This window comes from Phragmites australis, chromosome 5 (assembly GCF_958298935.1).
Source record: "Phragmites australis chromosome 5, lpPhrAust1.1, whole genome shotgun sequence".
Lineage (NCBI taxonomy): Eukaryota > Viridiplantae > Streptophyta > Magnoliopsida > Poales > Poaceae > Phragmites > Phragmites australis.
The window spans coordinates 9154621-9180592 of NC_084925.1; the positions used below are offsets into that span (position 1 = coordinate 9154621).

At 42.6% G+C, this 25972-nt stretch overlaps 2 protein-coding genes and 1 pseudogene across 14 annotated transcripts; all 3 read right to left on the reverse strand.

Moving 5' to 3' along the window:
- Positions 1-863: 863 nt before the first annotated feature.
- On the reverse strand, positions 864-2036 carry LOC133917802 (putative pentatricopeptide repeat-containing protein At1g56570; annotated as a pseudogene).
- Positions 2037-7690: 5654 nt separating this feature from the next.
- Positions 7691-10094, reverse strand: LOC133917425 (protein BZR1 homolog 4-like). Its single transcript, XM_062361329.1, has 2 exons — positions 9813-10094; positions 7691-8646 (listed from the first exon to the last, which is right to left on the reverse strand). The coding sequence occupies exons 1-2, from the start codon at positions 10092-10094 to the stop codon at positions 7834-7836; spliced, it is 1095 nt and encodes a 364-aa protein (XP_062217313.1). The 3' UTR covers positions 7691-7833.
- An 8862-nt stretch (positions 10095-18956) lies between these two features.
- On the reverse strand, positions 18957-25569 carry LOC133918697 (pentatricopeptide repeat-containing protein At1g09900-like). 13 transcript variants are annotated; one of them, XM_062362706.1, is made up of 7 exons: positions 24443-25567; positions 23627-24367; positions 22289-22414; positions 22031-22190; positions 21522-21932; positions 19913-20384; positions 18957-19385 (listed from the first exon to the last, which is right to left on the reverse strand). In XM_062362706.1, the coding sequence occupies exons 1-2, from the start codon at positions 25323-25325 to the stop codon at positions 23652-23654; spliced, it is 1599 nt and encodes a 532-aa protein (XP_062218690.1). In that variant the 5' UTR covers positions 25326-25567; the 3' UTR covers positions 18957-19385; positions 19913-20384; positions 21522-21932; positions 22031-22190; positions 22289-22414; positions 23627-23651. The 13 variants fall into 13 exon arrangements, with proteins under 13 accessions (XP_062218690.1, XP_062218687.1, XP_062218684.1 ...); XM_062362703.1 differs by having other exon boundaries at positions 19913-20064; positions 20258-20384; positions 23627-25566; XM_062362700.1 differs by having other exon boundaries at positions 19913-20169; positions 20258-20384; positions 23627-25566.
- Between the last annotated feature and the right edge of the window lie 403 nt (positions 25570-25972).

Genomic DNA, 25972 nt, shown 5'->3' on the forward strand with positions numbered 1-25972 from the left:
ACGAAGATAAATCAAATAATTGTTCCTGATGTTATATACTTCATTTTATTTACAAGAGAGGTAAGATATGAATATAAACATAGCATTGATCACACCCCTATGTTACTTGTCTTACCGATGGCAGTGGAAGAAACTCGCCTAAACACGATCGGAGGTACCATCACCGAATAACTCCTCATTTGGGAATGTGCAGCAATGGAGCGAGTGACAATGCATTTCAAGTTGCAGCCACTTCTTTGATTACCAAAGCGATCACCGGTAGCACACTCTGTTAAATTTTCTTTAAATTGTATATGTAATTTTTTTTAGTTCTGGATAGGTACATCAGAACACCAACCTCCAGCGTCAATTCCTGCAATATTTGACTTTAAGAATGGATGAACCATTTATAAACAAATAGATCATGCAACTCCGGAGATATTGTCAACAAAATCATTTCCAGCTTCATCCATGTGTCGAACCAAAATCTGCAATACCTTATCTGCAAAACTAACTTGAGGGCTGCTACTGTCAACTGTGCTAAAGTTATACATCTTATTCGTTACCTCTATCCAACTCATCCCAACCTCCTTACTCTCATTGTGCCCCTCAACAACCTCCTTGTCACAGAATACTCACCCCATTTGCAATCTGCAGCGTATATGTCTGCAAGGAGGACATAAGTCTTTACGGAATCAGAATTAGTCTCAATGATTTTCCTTGCAACTAGTCTGCCCAACTCTACATTTTTGTGCATCTTGCAATCACCAAGCAATGCTCTCTAGACAGATTCATCAGGAGCAAATGGCATTGCACCAATGAGATCAAAGGCTTCTCTCAACCTCCTTGCACGAGCAAGAAGATTGGTGATGCAACCATAAATCTCATGCAACCATAAATCTCATGCAACCATAAATCTCCTTGTTAGGCTGCATATTATACTCAAATATCGTTGATCTGAAAATGTTCCATCCTTCGTCTACTAAACCAGCATGGCTGCAAGCACTAATCAGGCCCATGAACACCACATGGTCTGGATGAACCCCAGCATGGACCATGGAATTGAACAGCCTGATGGCCTCATTCACATACCCATTCATCTCATACCCGGTAATCATTGATGTCCAAGACAATATATCCTTGCAAGTCATCATGTTGAATACCATCTTAGAATCTGAAATCATTCCACACTTGGAGTACATGTCCACAAGGGCGTTGGAAATTTTTAGGTCCTCGCAATAGTTTCTCCGAAGTACAGCCCCATGGACCTCCTAGCCACATCTCAGAGCTGCAAGACCAGCACATGCTGATGTAATGCTAGTTAGGGTCAAGCAATTTGGCTCAAGATCCAAGTCGAGAAGCAGCTGCAAGGCCATTAGAGGATCACGTCGGCTAGATCCAGCAATCATGGTATTCCAGGTAACCAAGTTTCCTTCAGGCATTTCATCAAAAAGCCTCCTTGCATCCAGTATGCTTGCACAAGTGCAGTACATGTTGACCAGAGAATTGGCAACGGCAAGGTTCGCTACGAGAGCTTTCCTCATGGACAGTACATGAATTTGCTGTCCAAGATATAAGTTGGCCACTACAGCACCTGCATGGATTGCAACAGAGCAGGTGAACGGACTCAGCTCAACACCATCCTGAAACATTTTTTGGAACAGGAGCTTCCGCAATCGCATCGTCCTCGTCGGCAAGTGGCATCAGCACCTCGGAGACACGAGGTTCCCGTGACAGCGGAAACGATGCGAAGCTTTCGTTTTCCTCCATTATGGCGTTCTCCTCTGTTTTGCTCAAGTAGTCGAACACCGGAGCTTTCTCGCGGGGCGTTTCTGATGCGTCCAGGAACTCTAGCTCGGACTCTTCGTCTTCCTGGTCGCAGGTGTGGCACGGCTGCGCCGCCGAGGGCAGCAGGAGTGCGCCCATGCGCCCATGAGGCGGTCGGGGCGGTGATGCTGGCGAGGTAGGAGGTGAAGGCGAGTACAGCGCGACGCCGGCGATGGATAGGATTATGATGGGCGGGGCGACGACCGGCGCGGCCGGTGGCGACGGCAACACTTCCCCTCACGTGGAAATAGGGGACCTGGATCCTCTCCAATAATCGCGATTATTGCAGAGAGTTACTGTTTAAACAGTATAATGTGTCTCTTTCTACAGTGCTCTGCATTAATTAATTGTGGTACTGTAGTAAATACTTGAGCAACAGTACTTCCGTTCACTGTAGAGTCGATTTCTACTTCCATTTGTACTGTAGCATATCATCTTAGTCGCTAGATTTTGATCCGACGGCTGTATGATCCTCTGCAGTGGCTCCTCCACTGCAGAGGATCCCGATCCGGAAATAGGAGTTGAAATCGTACCCTTTCATAGTTCTCGCCATTTTATCCTCTCATTTCACACCAGTAATAATATTTACTTCCTTATTTTCTTCTCTAGTCTTCTCGCAAAATTTTTGAGAAGTTATGATAATTTAGCAAAATTGGTTTTAATTGTTACAAAAATTCAAAAAAATTCAATACCATCATCCTACTATTTTGAAGAAAACTTGATGATTTTTTGCATTGATATTATTTCTTGTTTCTTCATTTTTTGTAATGTTTTATTTCTTTTTTCTAACTCTGAATATTTGTAATTTTTTATAGTGTCATTTAACATTGATCATGGACGGTGCTATCATGATACATACACCCATCATGATTTTTTTCTTTAAGGACTTGTAGGGGACTATGACCCCTTTGATAGCAACGTTGCAGGCAGTGAACTTTCAGCTGCTTCACATGTACCAACACCTCCATCGTCAGCCTCTATAAGTGCATGCATGTCAGCAAGTATCAACTCCAAAAGATCAAAAGCCACTATTTCTGAAGTTTGGTAAGACTTATAAAGTATCTACAGAGAATAAGATTGGGTAAGTGCCAGGTATGCTAGGTGTTATATTTGCAAAAATAAATTATTAGTAAAGTCCTCAGGTGGAACGGGATAGTTGAAGAGGCACACTGCAACTTGCAAACGTACAACCCCGACAACTCTATTCGTTATTAGAAGTATGACTCCGCCAATGCTCGAAAGAGCTATGCCACTTCATTGTAAGACCAGATATACCACTTAACATCGGTAAGTCTGCTGCATTTGAAGATTGTATTAAGCAGGCTCATAATTCTAGGTTCACGTATATTTTAGATAGACAACTAATAGGAATATGATAAAATATTATAATGCATGTCGTAGTAAGTTTAAAGAAATGTTCGAAACATGTACATTTTCAGTTACTTTAACCTTGAATATAGGCATGTAGGGCTAGAGAGGATTATCTTAGTGTGGTTGCTTATTTTGTTAATAATGATTAGAAACTAAAAAAGAGAATGACAGGTTTCCAATTGATTGACAACGCGTATATCGTGAAAATATTTCTGAAAAATATCTCAAGTAGTTGAAGACTTTTGGCTCATAATTAAAATATTTTCTATCACTTTGGATAATGTCGGTGTAAACTCTAGAGCAGTATACATTCTTACTTTGTTATTTAGTTAAATATATGCTGAATCTTTCTTGTTACATCAACGGTGTGCTTGTTATATTATCAATCTTATAGTAAAATCTAGCTTAAAGAGATTGGCATAATACCTAAAGGATTTTTGTACTACAATATATGAATTTCTCTTACCAACGAATTGCAGCATATAAACAATAATATGTTGCAATGGGTCTACGTCCATGTAAATTTGTTGTGGACATACCGGTAAGTTGAAACTCTACTCCTTGATGCTAAAAATATTATACCATATAAGAACACATTTGGAGTGTTTATTCATATACACTATCATCAGTATATGGGTCAAACTTTACTCACAAAAGGATATTGGTATGTTGCCGAAAAAATACTAGAGTTTCTAGACTTTTTTTAGATTCAACTATTAGTTTCTCAAGAGTTTATTATACAACATACTGTTTACTAGTACACAATATTATTGAAATTACTACTCATTTAAACAACTATGAAAATAACAGTCTCCTAAGAGATTATGTAGTTCCTATAAAATCTAAATTTTTTAAATATTGGAAAGAAATTGCCTTGTTGTATGCCTTTGCATTTATTTTAGATCGTAGAATTGCAGGTTTCTGTAGAGTTCTCCAAATTCTAGATGATACTCTTGACCAGGATTATTTTACTTATCATGCTAATGTTCGTACTAAGTTACTCTATGTTTATAGTAAATATGAAACAAAGTATACCAGAGTTTGTTGCAACGACTTCTACTAGCACCCCCAACAAGTACGAAGATATCATGGAGAAAAATATTGTGTGGAGGTAATTCTTCATCAAAAAGTTTAGACTCTTTGTCATGATCGTCTACGAACTCCGGAATTTCAACATCTAGAGGAGAGCTAATATCCTTCATCAACAACGATATTATCAACCATAAACAAGCAAATTTCAACATATTGCAATGGTGGCATGAGCACAAATCGACATATCCAGTGTTTTCACTGTTCGCACGAGATTTGTTAATGGTTTCCGTATCTACAATTTCGAATGTTGCATTTAGTCTTACTGGAAGGATAATCGAAGAAGAGCAAGCCTCATAAGTGAGATAGTGAAAATACTCACTATAGTAAAATATTGGAAACAAGCTAAAGTGTGAATACAACACACTGCAAAGGACAGTGAGTTTGAAGCTTTATTCAAAAATTTGTATCTAGATGCTGATGAGAACGTGTTATTTTCTAAGCTAGATTATACTCTTTTTCCTTTGCTAGAAAGATTTTTAATGAGGTAGCATATCAATAAAGCTCATTTCTATAATTAATTATGTGTCCATATTATTTCTGATTATTTGTGATCTTTTGAATTTTTTTTTTCAAAAACGACCTGCCACCCACTTGACCTTTAAATAGCCACTAGCCCACAACCCACAAAACCACTCGAGGCCATACATCTCTAATTCTCTATCTTGTTATTTCTCTTTTGCTACTTGCTAGCCACTTCAACAAATCAATTCTATTAATAAATTAAGACATCAAGGATTCGCAGGCATGATCATTAATATGGCAACATAAAGATCTATACAGAAATATACGGAGAAGAGGTAAGATTTACTAAGTATAATATATGCATTAATAAAATATGTGTAAGGTCTACAAGTTGGACGAGACATTTAAGGAAGCATATTACATGTTGCAAGAAAAAATTTGAAATTCCTAAAAACCATATAATTTTTTGGAACATATGTCGTACTCCTTTTTCCTTATAGTAGAAAGGTTTTTAACGAGACATCCATCAATAAAATTCATTTTTATCTATTTTTTTTCTTTATTTTTTGATTTTGTTAGTTTTTATTTTTATCTATTTTTTATATTTTTATCTATTTTTGAATGACCCAATTAGATAGCCTGACTTGATAGGCCATACTCTAATTATGCTGTGTCTACATGTGCCGTGCGGGCTGGCCTCTTACATCTATTTGGCCAGTTCTTACCTAGGGTTTAAAAATTCATCGGTAACCGATCAAAATATGCGATAATCGGGTATCTCGTCCGGCTCGGTTTCAAAAACCAAACGATAACCGAATTTGAATTCAAAAAATTCAAAAAAAAAAATTCAAAAAAATCCTAAAAAAACTAGACACAATTCTAAGACCTTCTGTGAAAACAAATTTCAAAGATAATGTTGTTTGCATCATATTCTATAGGGAGGAAGTTTGAAAAACATGAAAAAAGTTGAAGCGTGCGGTTCAGTTATTAACTCACATTAAGAAAAAGTTTAACATGCAAACACATATTTTTCTTATGTAGAACGTATCTTAAGAGGATCTTGAAAATTGATTTCACTTTATTTAGAGTTTTATTAATTTCTCTATGATTTTTACAAAGTTCACAAGCATAAAGTGAATATGTTAAGAAACAACACTGTAATTAACTTTTTCATGTCTACTATTATTTTTCCTACGTAAATCATAGTATAAATAAACTAATAAAAGTGATTTCACTAATTTTTGAGGTGTGATGGGTCAGTTATGAATTAATCTAGTCGTAACATATTTACACAATCCTGCATGTTACAATAACTAATTCATGAGTTCATGTATTTTAAAAGACATAGGATCATGTAAGAAGACTAAAAAAAAGTGTTTCATGATTTTTGGATTAGCAAAGAGTAAACTATGCATTTAACTTGGTTTAACAAATACATTTTCTTACAGAAACTTTTGAACTTTTTTATGAGTATAAATAATTTTATTATGTAGATCATGTTACAAGGAAACCAACAAAATTTGTTTCACTTTATTTGAAGCTAAGATGAATTAGTTATTGATTTTATAAGATTGAGATAATTTTTGGATTTTTTTGTTGAGCTTCACTGAAAATCGAAAAACCCGCTCGGTAAATCGAGAAAACCGAGTGTTTACCGACAAAACTGAGCGGTTACCGACAAAACCGAACAGTTACCGATAATACAGAAAATTCGAGAAAATCGCTCGATAAATCGAGAAAATCGCTCGGTAACCGGTCCAATTCGACCTGTTACCGAGAGGTCAATTTTACAATTTTTTTCTCAAATTTTAAATTTTATCAAACAAATTTTATTTAAATTTCGAGCAGTTATCACGGTTATCGTGAATTTTTGATTACCGCTCGGCCTCAGTAACCAACAGAGAACGGTAGGTTGGTTGAACCCTGGTCTTACCTCGATACTGTTTTCCTTGGCTTGCACCTTTTTTTCTCGGTGTACATGCGAATGTCCTAATCCATCCCTTCCTTGTTAGTTGAATTTGTGCACCTCCTACAGGGGCAGTAAGTGTCCCCCACCCCGAGAAGGATTCGCATTTCACGGGCACTATAGTATTTTGTGAGGGGCCTATCCAAGGACACTGAAAAGCTGATATTCTGGGTGTGCCATCCTGTTGTGATGTGTAAGCTGCATGCAATGAGCAGTGATTTTGTCCTTGCAAAGCATCAGAACAAAGCATAACCCTGTCTGAAAGATAATCAGACAAGATAATAGCAAAGATTTTAAGATCACAATGGATGTGGTATCTTTGTTTGAGGCCATATTACAAACATCTGATGGCATCAGGCACTGTGGTCAGGTGACAGGCTAATACTGTCACGAAGGAAATGAAAATGAGCGTGCGATTATATCAGAGCTAACATGATGATTAGCTAGGCGTGACGCATGTCTGCCACACCCATGGCACATTGTAGATGGAAGGAATGTCCGTCTCTGTCATGGCGGCCTCGTCTAAAAGCTCAGTTCAGTCCGGTCCTGGAAAAATACAGTAATGCAGCGGTGTCCAATCAATGTCTGATGTATGTCATCTCGGTCACAGTGCCCTTGAATGATTGAGAGGAAATGAACCGTAACAAAATTGATCGCCAAAGGAAGCTATTCATGATTCAGTTGTACGAATCATGAGAACTGAAGAGATGAGAACGAAACCAGGAAACCCTGCAGAAAGAACCTGCTGCTTCAGAACCTTGATCAGCAGAGGAACTACACTGCAGAAGAAGCCGAATGATTGGCCAAAGAAAGCACACACAGACTGAGACACACAGACACAGCAGCACCTTTATCTGACGCTATAGTTTACCATACTTTCCATTAGTTTTGATCCAATTGTCTGACAATACATGATTCACATCAACACATCCCTGTCCCTTGCCATGTCTGTTTTTCCTTTGATTTCTTAAATAAAAAAGAGAGATTTTTCTTTAAAAAAGACGAAAAGATAAGAGGATATGCCTAAAGTTAACGCCTGTCGGCCAGAGATTAAACTAAGCTCAGTCCCTCCTCCAAAGACAGCATCCCATTAGCAGCAGCAGAAGCCATGCACAGTCTTGTTGCAGCTCAGTGAATCAAGAGCGATCCGCGCGGGTCCTGGAGTTCCCAAGCGTGAGCTCCAGCTCCTCTTTGGGGGACTCCTTGATCGCCTCCCCCTCCCACGCGCTCACCAGCGTCCGCCCGCCCCCGAGCGAGAGCTCGCATGGAGCGCTCTCGGCCATAAGGGCGTCGCGGCCGCCGGCGACGACAGCCGGAGAGCGCGCCCCGGTGCAATGTCCCGGTCCCGGAGCGAGCATCCTCGAGGAGCTCGACTCGCCGCCGGCGTCCCTGAAGGCGTTGAACTGGCCCGGCGCCACGAGGTTGTAGGCTGCTGCCGACTTGCTGGTCCCGGCGGAGGATATCTGGAACCCCGGCAGCCAGCTCGCCGGCTCGGCCGCGGCCTGGCGGACGCCGGGGCTCGGTGGCATGGAGTAAGGCAGCTGGGAGGCGTAGCGGCTGGTGCCGCCGCCGGCCACCCACGGCGGCTGCACGCGGCCGGTAGCGCCGGCTGGGTTGTTGTTCCAGCTGGCCATCTTGAGGCGCGGCGGGGAGCCGGGCGGCGGCGTCACCGGCGCGCTTGCGGAGCCCGCGCCGTAGTAAGGGTACGAGGTGCCGCCGGCCGAGGACATGGTCTTAAGCCACGGGTCGAGGCTGCCGCCTTCGACTCCCCCGCCGCCAGCGTAGAAGAAGCTGTTGCTCCCGCCGCCAAGTGTGATGTGGGAGGAAGACGAGGCCGAGCTCGGGCCGTAGGAAGCTCGCGGGGTCATTAGGTACGACGAGCTGGGAGTCATCGTCGCCGAAGCAGACCCGCCAAACCCCATCAGATCACGTGCCGGAGGCTTGCATCCCTGATACACAGACGATCGAACAGCTAAAAACATTCTCGCTTTTTTGCACATTGGACATGAAAGAATAAACTCTGTATGAAATGGAAAAAAGAAAAACAATATACAACATGAATCTAACAAGAGCACACGACCAAATTGTAAGTTTATTTGTTTAAAATGCAGCGCTCATGATGCCAAATGGTGACACCTGGCATTAGCATGCATGCTTCAATAAAGATTAAAAAAGGAACACTCTTCGTCAGCCTTAAACGTGCAGGAACTACATACAGCTCTCCGAAGTTGATCATGTTGAAAGAGAGATGCTCGTCTACAATAATGTCAATCGGTTCCTTTTTTACTTACACATGAACAACTACTGTCCGGGCATAGGAGAATGATCAGCAACAGAAAATATTACTGGAGGAAGAAGGAGATTGTAAAATTGTAAAGCTCCTAGAATATTAATCGACCATGCAGAAAATGTGCTAGTGCGGGACAAAACAGGGCAAATGGTCATGGGAAAGATGCTAGCTTTGAGAAAACTCGATTTAAAATTGCACGTTTGGTGACCTGATCCTAGTGTCACTGAACTGTGAAAGACACCATTGCAGTTTCCATTTATTTCCATAAAAAAGGAGCGTTGCATTTGTCACTCATCAACCGAGCTGTCATCTAAGGCTTCAAAGAAAAAAAAAACCTATAAAGAACAGGAAAAAAAATACAAGAAACAGCATATTTGTAACAAGAAAATCTTGTAAACGCACATTGTAAACTGATCGAACATCTAACAAATTACGGAAAAGACATCATTGCTAGGGTCGGCTCGTTTTGTCAAGACAAACTAAAAATAAAAGGAAAGAAAGCAAGGAGATTTGGTATGCGAGACCACACCCTTTTCTGCCTCGAAAGACAGTAAAATCTTCCCTTAAAAAACTATGCACGGCTCACTCGCTCACACTGCAAATTAAGAACCGAAGTAAAATCTTCCCAGAAAAGAAAACTATGCACAGCTCACCCGCTCACGATACATCGCAGAATTCCCCAACAAATCGTTCGATCCGTCAAGCATTGGATCAAACCAAACCAAACGAAACAAAGCCATGACTCCCACACTTTTCCAACAAGGAAGCAATCGTGCTGGAAACGAGCCGAATCCGAAGCAAACAGAGGAGAGATGGCGTACGTACCTTGCGGTAAGTGGTGCCGTCGGGCTCGACGATCCACCCGGCCTCGTTGCAGAGGGCCTTGAGCACCTCGTTGCTGTCGCAGTGCCTGGGGAGGGTGTAGTTCCCGTGGGCGCGCAGCCCCGAGAAGATCTTCGCAGAGAACGCCCGCCGCCGACGCTCCCGCCGCCGGTTGTTCTCCCGCTCCCTCCACGTCGGCACCCTCGCCGACCCCGTCCCACCCCCATTGCCCCCAGCCCCGCTTCCCCCTCCTCCTCCTCCTCCTCCTCCTCCTCCGTTCATCATCCTTCTCCCCTCTCCCCCCGGAGCTCGTGAGGAGCCTCGAGCGCTGCTAGCTAGCTGCCGCTGCCGCTGCCGCTGCCGCTGCAGGTGGTGGTGCCTAGCTCGCTGGCCTTGCAGCTGAATATATAGTACCCCACTGGTAACTGTCAGTAACGCTCAAGGACGGACCTTTTACCATTCTGCCCCTAGGTTGGGTAGCCGTATACGCGAGCGGTGCAAAAGGACCATAAGGGGTCGCAATGGTATTTGGCGCGGGTGGCTAGTGGAGCAGTGGCGATTTTTAGCAGCGGTGTTAAAGAGCTGCTAAGAATGGAGGCCGCGCAGTGATCTTGCATGAGGCGACTGCCAATTTTAGCTCACAATCATTACCAGTTTGCCAGTGGGCTCGGGTGTCAGTGGTGGAACCGGTGGTCAAACCGGGCTTGGAGGAGAAAGGATTTTGGACCAGAGATGGACATGGAGATCGACATGGGTAGGGGTTGACTGATGGAGAGCAATTCAGTTCCAATTTTAGCTCATGTCCGTGCAGTTACCATCGTAAGTGTGCGATTTGTAAAAGAAACCGTTAACATTTTCACATGATCGAATCATCCAAAAACACTTCTCGTCGTAAATAGTAGTAGTAACGGAGACTCGCAACTGTGCAGTTAGCATCGTACGTGTGCGATTCAGAAAAGAAACCGTTAACATCACATGGTCAAATGATCCTGAAACAATGTGTAACGCACTTCTCACTGTAAACAGAGGTAGTAACGGAGACCCACGGCCGTGCAATTACCACAGTACATGTGCGATTTAGAAAAGAAAACGTTAACTTTTGCACATGGTCAAATGATCAGAAATAACGTGTGACAAACTTCTCATCATAAATAGCAATAGTAACGGAGAATCACGATTGTGCATATACCAACGTAAGTGTGTGATATAGAAAAGGAATATTTATCTCTTACATATGATCAAATGATCCAAAAACAACATGTAGCACACTTCTTGTCGTAAATAGCGGTTGTAACAGAGAGTCATGATCATGCAGTTACTGCCGTATATGTGCGATTCAGAAAATAAACCTTTATGATCCAGAAACAACATGTAAGACACTTCTTGCCGTAAATAGCGGTAGTAACAGAGACTCACGACCATGCAGTTGCCACCATACATGTGTGATTCAGAAAAGGAACATTTATCTTTTGTACATGATCAAATTATCAAGAAAAAACGTGTAACACACTTCTCATCGTAAATAGCAATAATAATGGAGACACATGACCGTGCAGATGCCATAGTACGTGTGCAATTTAGAAAAGGAATATTTATATTTTGCACATGATCAAATGATCCAAAAACAACGTGTAACACATTTCTCGTTGTAAATAGTGATAGTAACAGAGACTCATGATCATGTGGTTACCACCATACACGTGTAATTCAGAAAAGAAACCTTTATGATATATAAAATGATCCAGAAACAACATGTAAGGCACTTCGTGCCGCAAATAGTGGTAGTAACGGAGACTCATGGCCGTGCAGATTCCACTGTACATGTGTGATTTAGAAAAGGAATATTTATCTTTTGCAGATGGTCAAATGATCCAAAAGCAACGTGTAGCAAACTTCTCATCATAAATAGTGGTAGTAACAGAGACTCATGATTGTGCGATTACCACCATATGCGTGTGATTCAGAAAACGAACCTTTATGATCCAGAAAATTATCTAGAAACAACATGTAAGACACTTCTCATCGTAAATAGTGGTAGTAACGGAGACTCATGGCCGTGCAGTTGCCATCATGCATATGTGATTCAAAAAAGGAATATTTATCTTTTGCACAATGTCAAATGATCCAAAAACAACGTGTAACACACTTCTTGTCGTAAATAGCGATAGTAACGGAGACTCATGATCGTGTAGTTATCACCATACTCGTGCTATTCAGAAAAGGAAACTTTATGATCCATAAACAACAAGTAAGGCACTTCTCGCCGTAAATAGCGGTAGTAACGAAGACTCACGATGGTGCAACTGCCATCATACATGTGCGATTCAAAAAAGGAACTTTTATCTTTTGCAGATGGTCAAATGATCCAAAAGCAACACGTAACAAACTTCTCACGATAAATAGCAGTAGTAACGAATACCCATGATCATGCGGTTACCACCGTACGCGTGTGATTCAGAAAAGGAACCTTTATGATACTGAAAAAGAAAATGATCTAGAACAACATGTAAGGCACTTCTCGTCGTAAATAGCGGTAGTAACGGAGACTCATGGCCGTGCAGATTCCATTGTACATGCGCGATTTAGAAAAGGAATATTTATCTTTTGCACATGGTCAAATGATCCAAAGACAACGTGTAACACACTTCTTGTTGTAAATAGTGGTAGTAATGGAGACTCATGATCGTGCGGTTACCACCGTACACGTGTGATTCAAAAAAGAAAAGTTTATAATCCAGAAACAACATGTAAATCACTTCTCGCTGTAAATAGCAGTAGTAACAGAGACTCACGACCGTGCAGCTGCCACCATACATGTGTGATTCAGAAAAGGAACCTTTATCTTTTGCACATGGTCAAATGATCAAGAAAAACATGTAATGCACTTCTCACCGTAAATAGCAGTAATAATAAAGACTCACGACCATGCAGATACCACCTTACGTGTGCAATTTACAAAATGAATATTTATATTTTGCACATGGTCAAAATGATCCAAAAGCAACATGTAACACACTTCTCGACATAAATAGCAGTAGTAACGGATACTCATGATCATGCAGTTACCACCATACGTGTGCGATTCAGAAAATGAACCTTTATGATAGAAAAAATGATCCAGAAACATGTAAGTCACTTCTCACTGTAATAGCGTAGTAACAGAGACTCATGGTCGTGCATATTCCATTGTACTTGTGTGATTTAGAAAAGGAATATTTATCTTTTGCACATGGTCAAATGATCTAAAAACAATGTGTAACAAACTTCTCATCGTAAATAGCGGTAGTAACGGAGACTCATGATGGTCTGATTACCACCGTATACGTGCGATTAAGAAAAGGAACCTTTATGATCCAGAAAATGATCTAGAAACAACATGTAAGACACTTCTCATCGTAAATAGTGGTAGTAACGGAGATTCATAGCCGTGCAGTTGCCATCATACATATGTGATTAAAAAAAGGAATATTTATCTTTTTGCACAAGGTCAAATGATCCAAAAATAAGGTTATCACCGTACGCGTGCGATTCATAAAAGGAACCTTTATGATCCAGAAACAACATGTAAGGCTCTTCTAGCCATAAATAGTAGTAGTAATGGAGACTCATGGCCGTGTAGTTGCCACCATACATGTGCAATTCAGAAAATGAAATTTTATCTTTGCACATGATCAAATGATCCAGAAACAACGTGTACCACACTTCTTACCGTAAATAGCAATAGTAACAAAAATATACAATTGTGCAGTTACTACCATATGTGTATGATTCGAAAAAGGAACCATTGCCATTTGATATATTGTCGGATGGTCCATAAACAACGCGTAACACAAGTCTCACGATAAACAACGGTAGTAATGGAGAGTTACGGGTGAAAAAAGAACGTGACGGGTGTATGTGTTTCATAGTTGTGGAGTTACCGAGGTACCATAGAGCCACCACCGCACATATGTATGTGTATGCATGACATTAGTGAAATATCATTTTCTCGACATAAATTAAATAATATTGATTTATATTGAGCTACATATACCGATCGACTAACTCATCTAAAAGGCTAAGCTGATGAAAAAAATATCATGTGTAGCATCATAGGTTGTCTAAACTTTGGACGGTGAGGATCTCGCTTCTCACCCGGGGCGTGCCATGGAACCACAGTATAGCAGCAGGCTAGGAGGAGTGCAGGCGAGCTCGTGAGGGGAGCCGGACTGGGCCAAGTGCGCGCAACCGTCCGGCCGGATTTTGGCCGGTTACCCACGATCGCGGCCGAATCGAACCGTTTCTTGCTTAACTTTACCTTTCCTTGCAGAGCATTATTGGTTCGAGGGCAGTTCAGTCCCCTGGGTTCTTTCTTTTAGCATACTACCAATTGCTTCCTCCTGTTTTACTACTACTAGTGGTTACTGCCAAATATTACTCCCATTATTTACTTACAGCCTCACAGGAGCGAGCAATGTTTAGCACTTCTTTATGAGCCTAGAAGATATTGATGGCAATATATATTTAGCACTTCTTTATTAGTCTAGAAGATATTGATAGCAGTATATGTTTAGCACTAGTTAATTAGTCTAGAAAACATTGCTAGCAATGTTTAGCACTTGTTCAATTCACAAGAGAGCGCAATGAATGCCAGTGTTTGGCTGCGTGACACGACGTTCTCCTGCTTTGACCACCACCAGCAGCAAGAGGCTCGTGATCGAAGTGGGAGGGAGGAGCACGCTGCACTGCACTGCACAGCACTAAACTGAAGCGCATGCAGCTCGATCGCTCGCGACTGATCCGCGTTAGCTTCGCCTTTTCTATTTCACTCTAAAAAAAACTTTGCTTTTTCTAACCTTTTTTTCCTCTCCTCCTTCCTTGTACGTACGTTATACGAACACCATTTCTTTGCAAACTGAGAAATGAGCACCTAGCGTGTACACCACTCCGATCAGTTCCAACTTGCAAAGTTACAGGGCCCGGCTAGCTAGGTTCCTGTGTCTAACTTTTCCCTTCGTTAATCAGCTGGCCTCAACGTACTACTCCTCTTGCCATATTTCTTCTCTTCACAGTTTTTCCCTTTCGATATTGTCCGACGGAAAAGGCGCGCTATCTAGGAAAGTACTATTGCTGACGATTTTGGCAGTATTTCTGACGGTTTTGAGCCATCACGTACTAACGGTCCGAATTCTGTCAGTGTGGTTTGCTCACATATGTAAGGAATCGACAAGGTTTGTTCGCAAGTGAAGGGTGTGGGTCGGAGGCGTGAGGTGGAGTACACAGCACTGCAGTGCAGTGCAGTGCAGTGCTCTGCATGCTTGAACCTCGCTCGGCTCGGCGCTCGCGGCCCGGCCGGCCGGGTTTCAGTTGCCCCTCGCGCGCGCGCGGCCGACAACAGATGGAATGATGGATCCGCGTCAAAAGTTTCCTTTTCTAAAGTAGGAGTAACATTTTGCTCTTCCTTCCGTGTACGTACGTACACCATATATTTCTTTTGAAAATAGCAAATGATCGAGCAGCGTGTACACCAGTCACCACTCGGCCGGTTCCAGCTTCCGACGTCGCACGCTCGAGCTTAGCTTAGGTTCCTGTGTTTACTGCCGCGCGCACTCGACTAGTAATTTTTACATTCCCCTTCGTTAATCTGGATTTTACTCTCTTACATTTCTTCCGTTCACAATAGCAAGGTAATGATTCATATTATGTTAAGCCTCTACTAATATAAAGAATGAGTTCCGTCTTGCGTTCTCTCCCCTTCTATATTTCCCTATCTAATAAAATATCAGAAAAAAATCATGCAAAACTAAAAACTCAAAAAAATCACCTGCCTTATCAGTTTGCTCTCCTTCCCCACCATCTTGGCCACCCCCGTTCTCCTTTCCCACCCACCTCGGCCTCAATTGCACACCACGTCAACGCCGTCACCGCTCAGGCTCCCCATGCCTAAGCCCCTGTCCACAAATCAGTGATCATGCACGCCCCCTCCTCTCCACTACCACCCATCTTCTCTTTCTCTCACACACGTGCATGCCTCTATCCTCTACTCCCTTTCGCCGCTCAGCGTCATCGATCGTGCCTCATCTCCAACATGGTCAAGCCATCTTTGTCCGTTGAGGAGGTCACATATCTAAGAAAACACGGCTGCCTTATCCGTTCGTCCTCCTTCCGTGCCCACCTAGGCCTCAATCGCACGTCTCGTTAGCACCACCACCGCTTAGGCTCCTCACGCTTATGCCCCCATCCATGAATCAGCGATCATGCACGCCCCCTCCTCTCCACCACTGCACCCCTCTTCTCTTTCTCTCACACCCACGCATGCCCTTGTACTCTACTCCCTTTCGCCACTCGGTGTCACTGACGATGTCGCTGGCCATGCCTCATCTTAAACATGGTCAAGCCATCTTCGTCCACTAAGGAGGTCACAGATAATTGCGGTTGCATTGTCCTCCGCCGAGGGAGAGGCGGCACCTCTAACAGTGCCGATGAAGGTCATGGCGAGGAGGCCCACCGTAGGTGCTACATGGTCAATAACCGTCATGACCAAACACTTGGCTCGCCAACGATGTCGCCGGTTGCGCCTCATTTCCAACATAGTCAGGCCATTGAGACTCCATCAGCAACTTTGTCCACTCAAAAGTATTTGTTTGAAGGATCAAGATGGCGGCCTAGAGGGGGGATGAATAGGCCTTTTTCAAATTTTCCTCTAAACAAGCTAAAACTTTGCCTTAATGAAATTAAAGCTACTTTAATGCAAGTAACAAGCTGCAATCCTATATGAGATAAATACAACTAGGATTAACATAAAGTAATATATGAACTTGCAATAAAGTGAAGAAAATATGTGAAATAACCAAAGACGGAGACAAGTCGAAGTTGTTCCCGAAGTTTAGATCATTGAGGGGATCCTACGTCTTCGTTGAGGGGCTCGATCACGCTTAAGATAGGTCCTTTTCAATCATTTTCTTCCCGAGGTTACATAAAGCACTCATCGCCTTTCTTGTGGTATTTCTTTCCTCATGGAGGCAAAATCCGGTATTCATAAACTTTCTCACGGTGCACCACAAACGTGTTGGTGGCTCATGAGTAACTCCTAACCGTCTAGGAATCCTCAATCTCTAAGAGAAACGAATGCAAATGATAAAGCTCAGAAATGAAACCTAGTGCTCAAAGACCAACCTTTTCTTTCTAGTACTCATACTCTCTTTTCAAATCTCTCTCAAAAGATAGAACACTTTCTTAGGAGAGAAGAGTGGCTTTTGCTTTGGAGAGATGTTCAAATTCGAAATGGCAAGTCATTGGAGTGGGGAGAGGGAAGGGGTGTATAAATAGACCCCTTAAAAAACTAGCCGTTGGACACTTTTTTTAGCCCACATCGGAAGTTCCGATCCCCACAATCCAAACATCCGATCTATTCAAAATGACAGATTTGAACTCCATTTTCCAACCCAAACTTGGCAAAAATAACACATCGGAACATCCGATGTAAATAGACCGAAACATCCGATCCAAGAATTAATTTGAAACCGAGATGTCCATGTTCAAAAAAATCATATGTTCCAATCGTGATCAGAATATCCAATCCAACCATCGGAACTTCTGATGCTGGATTTTAATTTAAGACCGAGAATCCTATGGATGAGAAAATCGGAGGTTCTGACCCACATCGGACATTCCGATGAAAACATCGAAACATCTAATGTTCAAATAAATTCCAACATGAGAACCTCATATTCTGAAATTTCGGACTATCCGACCACATCGGAACATCCGATGTCTATGTAGGAACTTCCGACTTCACAAAGAAAGTTTGATTCGATGCCCATGTTGTGAACTTTGTGTCGCTCTCTAAACAGAGTGAACATCTTTTTAAGCACTAAGTTAATAACCAACCTACTGCGTTGCACACCTCTTAGTAGTACGATGATCCTATACTCAATTTAAAAAAATAATAATAGAGTATTTTAAAAAGTAAAACCGTTCGTCATCTTCTTTCTTCAATTTTTAGAGGTCACCAACATCATGTCACTTAAATCAATGGGACTTTTACCTATTCAAATATTTATTGAATACATTAGTCCTTCAATCGTTTGTCATCGATCATTAAAACCTATATAGGAAGCTTAGATGCGCTTTCACTATTGCCCGCTAATGAGGGTGGGTCGTAGATTATCGCAGCTGAGTTGTCCTCCTTCGGGGGAGAGGTGGTGCCTCTGGTGGTGCCGGTGAAGGCCGTGGCGAGGAGGTCCACCGTAGGTGCTACACGATCAATAACTGCCATGACCAGGACACACATCAGGGTCCAGCGATAACTACCCACCTCGATGACATTGTTCGTGGCAACCTTCGAGCATGGGAGGGTGGTTGTGTCCTTAACCCCTACAAAGAGGTGCAAGCTCTCATTGCTGCACCCATTCTTCTATTTGCTTTCTCAGCTACTTCTCTCGACTCTCAGGTATTCTCCTTCTGCTTCTCCTACATGCAGAACCTGTGATTGAGATTCGAGCTTAGCATGCATGACCAGAGCAATCAAATGAAGTGAACAGAAAAACAGGACGGACGCGATTCACACCTGTAGCATCAAGACAAGAGGTGTCTTCTTTCCTAGTCACTTTACGATCAACTTTAGAAAGTCCGCGACTGGTGAGGTGATGCAGTTGTTATAGCTTTCCGTTTTGCATGAATCTTGTAACAGAGTCGTTGTGCTGTAGTTGCTGCCAGAATTAGTCTTTATAAATATTTTGTGTTCGTTGTCGTTGCCCAGCTATGCACTGCTCTCTAAAAGTCAAATCTTTCTTAATTTACATTTTTTTTTCTCTGGTGCCATGGAATCTTTTGCATGAGTCTGACAATGAAGTTAATTGATCCCTCTGGTAGCCGTAGGAAATTGTGTAGGGTCACTGCCAAGTCTTGCTGGGGATATAATGTACTTTCTATTGTTGTCTCATGTCCTTGCGTGGACTTTTAAGAGGTTCACTAATAAAAAAAAACACCAGTCAAAACCGCCGTTAGTGCCGGTTCCAACACTATACAATTGACAATAATAATCTAAAATTATTACTACCGGTTGCAAAACTAATAATAATATACTAGTATCACTATCGGTTTAAATCATGCAATAATAGATTTGATTCGATAGTGTATATAATATAAATATACATGGCACAGGAATTGAGACATGGGTGATAGTATGAATGCACTGGATGCAGGAACCGAGACATCAATGATAGGCTATCATTATCTATTGATAATGAGAACCTACAGTAATACTATCAAAATAAATTAAAAAAAAGCTTGAGCTGCAAGGCCTTCTGTTCGGTTTGAACCAAAAGAGGCCACAAGCATCAGATACATGTGCTTCCACGCACTCCCCTGACATCAATTGGTGTTGACATGATTCAGGTGCATCTGTGCCACAGTCATCGTTAGCCATGCCGAGCTCTTCTCTGCTACCATTGTCTTCACCATCCATGCCATCGCAACCCTCATTACTATGCATGCCATCGCAGCCCTCATCGCCACCATCATCATAGTCCGGGTTATTGCCATTGCCCGTGCATTGCCATTGCCCGTGCACGTCATCTGGGTAGTTATTTGGATCTGCAAAGATAAATAAATAAATGTGTAGCAATTATTCGTCACAAGTAGTTTAAACATGCACATCAAGAAAACCAAATTTCCGGAACGTGACCAAATTTTAGCTTAGCTTTTTAGAGGCAAGAACCAAACAGCCCCATATGCCTCGTTTTTATCCATAACATCCATTCTTCACTGATTTCACATGATAATCCCAAAATCAAACAACAATTTATAGTAGTGCTTGCAACCAGAATTGTTTGACACGATAATTGCGAGATCAATTGTACTTGGGTATAGTTTTTTTTACCAGATGCAGGGGACCACGTGACTGATCACACAAACACAAACCTAGAGCCTCTCATTTATGCATAAAAAATACTTTCTACAGTAAATGTTGACGACGGGCACTAATATTTGATAGAAGGTTTAGCAGATTAGCAGGTAGTTCTTTTTCAAAATCCACATAAAACCTCTATAATCGAAAAGTAGGCACATGAAGATACATGCATAAGACCAAAAATTGCTACAAGCAAAGAAACAATTATTACCAAGATCAGCTCACGGTTAACACTATTTTCTTCAATGAGGATCTCATTTGTCTCCTTCAGTTGCTCATTTTCTTCGACCACACTTCGATAAGAAGCAGTGCTGGTTGGGTGGACATTCTTGGATTTTGCAGCTGCTAGAACATCTGCCTTATCTACAGAACCATTGGCAATTGGTACACGGTCATGGGGCATGCCACCTCCTATGGAGTACAACACTTTTCCATCCAATTCTTGTGAATTCTCATCTAATTTTGCTCCTGCTAGTAATCATCCTAAAACAAAATTTCGAAACTACAAAGACTGAAACAAGTTCATCTCAAAGAATGCTAAGGATGAAGAATATACCAAGTGTTTTTGTGCTTCTAGCTGTGGATTGGAGCGCTTTTTCACTCTTGTCCACATTTTTCATTCCAAGTTTCATTACAATATATGTGTTTAAAATGCCAGCCTTACCAGAACCAAATTTATGTTCCTATAAGACCATCAAACAAATAAAGAAATAATAAGGGACAAGACAGTCATAGCTTTGAAAGCAGTATGCATACACAGATAACCTCCTCTGTTCTGTAAGTTCTATGGTGTGTGCTTGCTAGTCATCGCAGTCCTCTTTCTTTTTGAGAAAGTACAACTTGGCAACATCCAAATGGGCTTGGTACATCATATCATATACTCTTTTCACTAGATAAGTCTCTAAGTTACGGTCGGCTTTTCTCTGATCCTGCCAGCTAACGGAGAAAAAACTATGCATATGTACAAAACAGCAAAGTTAGATATGTCCAGTTGTCCACTAAAATTCCAGACCCATAAGCTACATGCTAGTTAGGTTTCTTACCCAGAAATTCCTGCTTTACTAGTCTAGCATATGTCACTCCATGTTCATTCTTTTTCCAAAAATAATCACTCCATAAAATGCTAGGTGTGTATCAACAATTCTGCCTTCATTATCATAGACCTTGATAACACCCGGGTATAGCCGTTTGATAATAAGGGCATGTTTGTTTCCAGCTGCTTCTGGCTTCTGCTTCTGTCAGAAGCCCAGAAGCCAGAAGCCAGAACAAACGGGTTTGCTGAGAAGTGGCTTCTGGAGAAGCCAAAAGCTGCTTCTGAGGAAAATGAACTAGAAGCTGAGAAGCTCGCTGAGAGTGGCTTTTCTGAGAAGTTATGTGCTGAGAAGCTAAAAATTTATTGTAGAAGCCAACAACCTATTTTCAAAAACAGCTTTTCAGAAAAACCAAAAGCACAGCTTTTCAGAAAAGCCAAAAGCAGAAGCTCAAACAAACAGACCCTAACTCTAACCTGTGAGCCATACTTGTAAATTTTAGGGTTGTAATTGGAATAGGTGAACTGACTGTTACAAAGAACTTGACATGCCAGTTTACAATTTTAGTAGCAGAAATGATAGAGAAGTAATGCTGTCCAAAAAATGCAACATTAGTTTGCCATATGCAGCTTTCATAATGATGCTGTCCAAAAAAAAAATGCAAACTTTCAGTGAACATTTCTCTCATCCAATTGCATGATGTTGGTAATCAGGCACCACAGTAATTCCAGTTATAGAGAAATGACAAATATTTACTGTTCAGAAACTGAGCTACATATATATACTTACCAAGAAACCTTTAGGCTTTAGCTGAACCTTCCCATCATGTGGAGGTAATCTCAATTGTGTCCTAGATTTCTACCCTCTCCCTCTTTTTGGAGGATCCTCGCTGGCCCGTGCAGTACCAATAGCGTCGTCATTGGAGTCATCACCACCACCATTGCTCGTTTGGGAGTTAACACCATCAGTACCAAATGTTTGGGAGTTAACACCATCAGAATTGCTCCTTTGGGAGTAGGGGTGGAAACGAGCCGAGACAAGCCGGGCTCGACTCGGCTCGCTCGAGCTCGCAGAATGACGAGCTGAGGCAGGCTCGGCTCGGTAAATGAAACGAGCTAGAAAGGTAGCTCGGCTCGGGCTCGGTCCAGGCTCAAACTGGCTTGGTGAAGCTTGCAATCATTTAGAACAATGGCAGTTTGACTGTCACAGCAAAGAATTATGATCACAATAAGCAAACTGCACCTGCTCTAGCCACATCACTTAATTAAAATTTAAAAGTAAATCGAAAAGGCTTATACCTGTCACTCTTCTTCAGCTTCTTCGAATATCTCAATGAAACTAGAGCGAATCCAACACCTTGTACTGTGCATTCTGTCTTCTGCGGGTAGTAAAGAATGCACACAGCAACCTAAACACTTCACCCAACTTAATCATATGATCCCGCTGCATACAAGTATTCTATTGAACAAATGAGAACTCAATAAGTATTTAAAAAGCATGAAGCACCAAGCATAACACGCAATCAACATAATGCTAGTTTTGAAATCACCAATTACCAGCTTGATCCTGTCCTGTTGACCATGTCCAGCCAGACTGCACTCACAAAAGACTGGTGCACTGGAGTGTTGATGGCAAGTTACACCGCATAGATCACATCTCTGCCACAGCTTGCTGATTGCAAGCTTCCAGAAGACAAAAGGTTAAGAGCTGAAAGGATATCTAGGGTTGAAAGTTCGAATAGTTAAGCTTATTTCTCAAAATTGGAAAACAAAATAGGTACCAGGGGTTAAACAACATCCTGAATTCTCCGTAACAAAATATCTTCCCTTGGTTGCAAAAATGCATATAGATAAAGTAACTCAGAATAACATGCATAAGATTCAGAAGACAAGGTAAAAACAACGTCATATTAAATTGTGAAACGCTTCAGACTGAAAATATTTTTGTTGACAGTAACAACTCATTTTACTAGACCAGAAATGGAAACATCATCATTTTATGCAAACCCCATAATTTCTCAGACTTTCCCTTTAACTCCAACTCGTAAATCTTTCGATTTGAGCTTGGCAATCTAACCAATTGGATCTTTTATGTCAATTGACTACAGAAACCCTAACAGTGACAATGATTATGATACGGTACAACATGTTAACACTAACATACATGTCATTATCTGTGTAAGCAATTCCAGAAGAAAAACACTACATGCATACTCATGCGGGCATTTTGACCACATAGATGCCACATCAATGGCTGCCATTTGATGCAATTATAATTCAATAGCTTTAATACTTCCTGGAATACCACAATTAGTTTGCACAAACCTTTGAATATCCTTTTCTTGCAAATCCTAACCAGATTTCAGCACAGGAACGGTACATATTTGCATGCAGCAAGAAAATTCACAAAGAATGTGCAAGAGACAAAGACGACCAGAGTAGTTTAGGAGGAGCATTAAAGAGAAAAGGAACTTTTAAGTTGTCAAAATATCTAAAAATTGTGGGCTCAACATTCCATAGTATTGGATAAAGTTTTAATTTCTCACTGGTATTGATATTCCCAACATAGGAAAGTGTATTACTAGACTAACTATTAAATCAAAGAAAACAACACTGTAACTGAAACTCGATAAGATTGTGTCTTAGCTCACAGTATAAGAAATATTGGCACAAATTTTAAAGCACAATGAGGGCGACATTTGCGACCACCCACTATTCCACTCTAACAGTCCTGCTCTAAGACTTGTCCTTCTAAGTTCTTCAAAGTTCATTGAAGTGTCTCTCAGAAAGAGAACTGTAGTTCAGCCTGTGATACATACTGCTGTAGTTCATCTGAATGCACTCAGCACTAGTCAGATGTATTTGACAACAAACTGGAAAGAAAGAGATAGTTACCTGCTGTAATCTTGCCTGCAATCATTTATCTATTTCCTTGACCCTTATGGGCTGAGTTTACTTCCTCCCCAAGTCCCAACATGGTATTCAGAATAATGTCCAGTTTAAAATTTGTTCTGTAGTGACAAAAGCCAACCCTACAGCATGATCTTATTGTATAGTCGAATATACTGTAATCAGGGGGAAAACCTTTTCCTTTTTCTTTCATCCCTCTGAATATGCGAAGGATCTCCCCGATTCTATCACTGTGAACAAGCCTGTTTATAAGGACAGTAAGAAGATCCCTTGAGAATCCATTCCCGAGAGATGTTAGGAAACAACGAGTAGCCTTGTCAAAATTTCCTTCTCTACATAATCCATCAACACTTATGGTAAAGGTGACATCATCTGGAGTAATCTTCGCTGCATCCATGTCCGCAATCAGGTGCTTCACCTCGCTATGTTTTCCCCAGTAGTAGAACCAATGAATGAGTGTATTGTATGTCACAACATTTGCAGCAAACCCTTGATTACAGACTAGACTCTTAGCTATGGAAGACTTTCCCCCAATGCAAAGACTATGAATCAAAATGTTGAACGTACGCGTGTTTGGAATGATACCTTTCTTGATCATGTCTGTCACGAGCTTCAGAACACCCAACCATCTGCCCATGTCACATAGCCTGCTCATCACAGTGTTGTATGCAACAACACCAGCACACCAATTCAACGCTGTGCTCCTCTCTAATAAGGAAATGGCCTCTGAAACCATCGAGTTATGGCAAAGGCAATTTAGAATAATACTCAAAGTAAAAGCCGTGGGATCCAACTCTTCACCTAGCATGACATCCAACTGCTGAAGCGCTTCCTTGGCCATGCCTTTCTTGAAGAGACCGTTCATATATGTATTGTAGGTGACTGTACTGGGCTTCCACCCCTTGGTTGTACTCTCCGCTAAAATTTCCCTGACTTCATCAAATCTGGCGTCGTCGCACAATGCCCTGATCAGAACATTGTAAGTGACAACATTGGGAGGACAACCGAAACACTCCATCCCGGCTATCAGCTTCTTGGCCTCCTCAATACGGCCTTCTCGGCAATACCCCTGCACGATGGGCGTGTAAGTGTGCACCAAAGGGAGGCAACCTTCCTCCAGCATCAAGTCGATCACGCCCCACGCCTCATCGAGCCTCCCGGCCCGGCACAATCCCGTGATGAGCGTGGAGTAGGTACCGACGTCGGCCTCCACCCCGAAACCCCGCAACCGGAAGATCAACTCGTACGCGGTGTCGAACTCCACTGCCCACCACGCGTACAGCTTGACGAGGATGTTGAGGGACGACGCGTTGGGCAACACGCCCGCCGCGAGCATTTCGTCGAAAGCTTTGCGGGCCTCCCCCTCGCGGCCGGCCTCCGCGAGCGCGTTGAGGAGCGTGTTGTAGCATAGCACGTTGGGCACTACGCCGGCCCTGGAGGCGGAGTGCCTGAGCTCGGCGAAGAGGTCGACCACCTGGTCGACGTCCCCCGCGCGCGTCAGCGCCTTCATTAGCACGTTGCAGTCGCGCTCCAGGCCCTGCCACCGCCGCTGCTGCTGAGGAGGCGGGGAGGCTGCCTCCGGCACGGGCAGGAGGAGCCTGGCCTCGTCGGAGTCCTCCGAGGAAGATGAGGAGGAGGGGAAGGGTAGGACGAGGAGGGCGGCGGCGGAGGCGGAGGAGGCCATGCGCCCGCGCAGGAGGAGCCGAGCGGTCGGGAGGGCGGCGGCGCACGCGATGGTCGCCAACGGAGGGAGACGCCGGCAGCCGCCGTGGCGGTGGGGGTGGAGGTGGCGGCGGCGCCGTGAGGGGAGGGGAGTCAGGAATGGTGTGGGTCTGAGGAAGGTCGAGGAGGGCGGCGGGCAAGGGAGGGCCCTGCGGAAATGTTATAGGCTGCAAAGTCGGACAGAAAAAACCTGCCGCCGCACACACCCATTCGATCGACTTGCAGGCTCGTCGTCCCCTCCCGCGTGCGCCTTCACTAGATGACGTCGCCCCGGCCGGGACGTAGCGACGGCGGCAGGGAGCGATTTTTTTTATTTTTTTTCCAAATTTAGCAATTTTACACACCGTTTGAAAAATTACAACTATAAATGGTTGTCGTCCTCAAATTTAGCAATTTTAGACGTCCGTTCAAAAATATTACAACTATAAACGTATATTACCCGTCGAAAGGGTTTCCAACGACCGACAAGTGGTGGGCCTCATGGTGCAATGGTAAAATATTTAATTAACGTAACATCCTGGCTACCACTTTGATCTGTCACCCGTTGGAAGGGTTTGGAAGGGCGACAGCTCATTGGCACCCTTCCTACAGACAACAGAAGCGTCTGCG

What these genes read in the sequence shown, in the direction of transcription:
- LOC133917425 (XM_062361329.1), bottom strand. Translation starts at nt 10,094, where the DNA reads ATGATGAACGGAGGAGGAGGAGGAGGAGGAGGAGGAGGGGGAAGCGGG. An exon ending in ACGGCACCACTTACCGCAAG is followed by an intron (nt 8,647 to 9,812) that starts GTACGTACGCCA and finishes TCTGTGTATCAG; the next exon opens with GGATGCAAGCCTCCGGCACG.
- LOC133918697 (XM_062362701.1), bottom strand. Translation starts at nt 25,325, where the DNA reads ATGGCCTCCTCCGCCTCCGCCGCCGCCCTCCTCGTCCTACCCTTCCCC.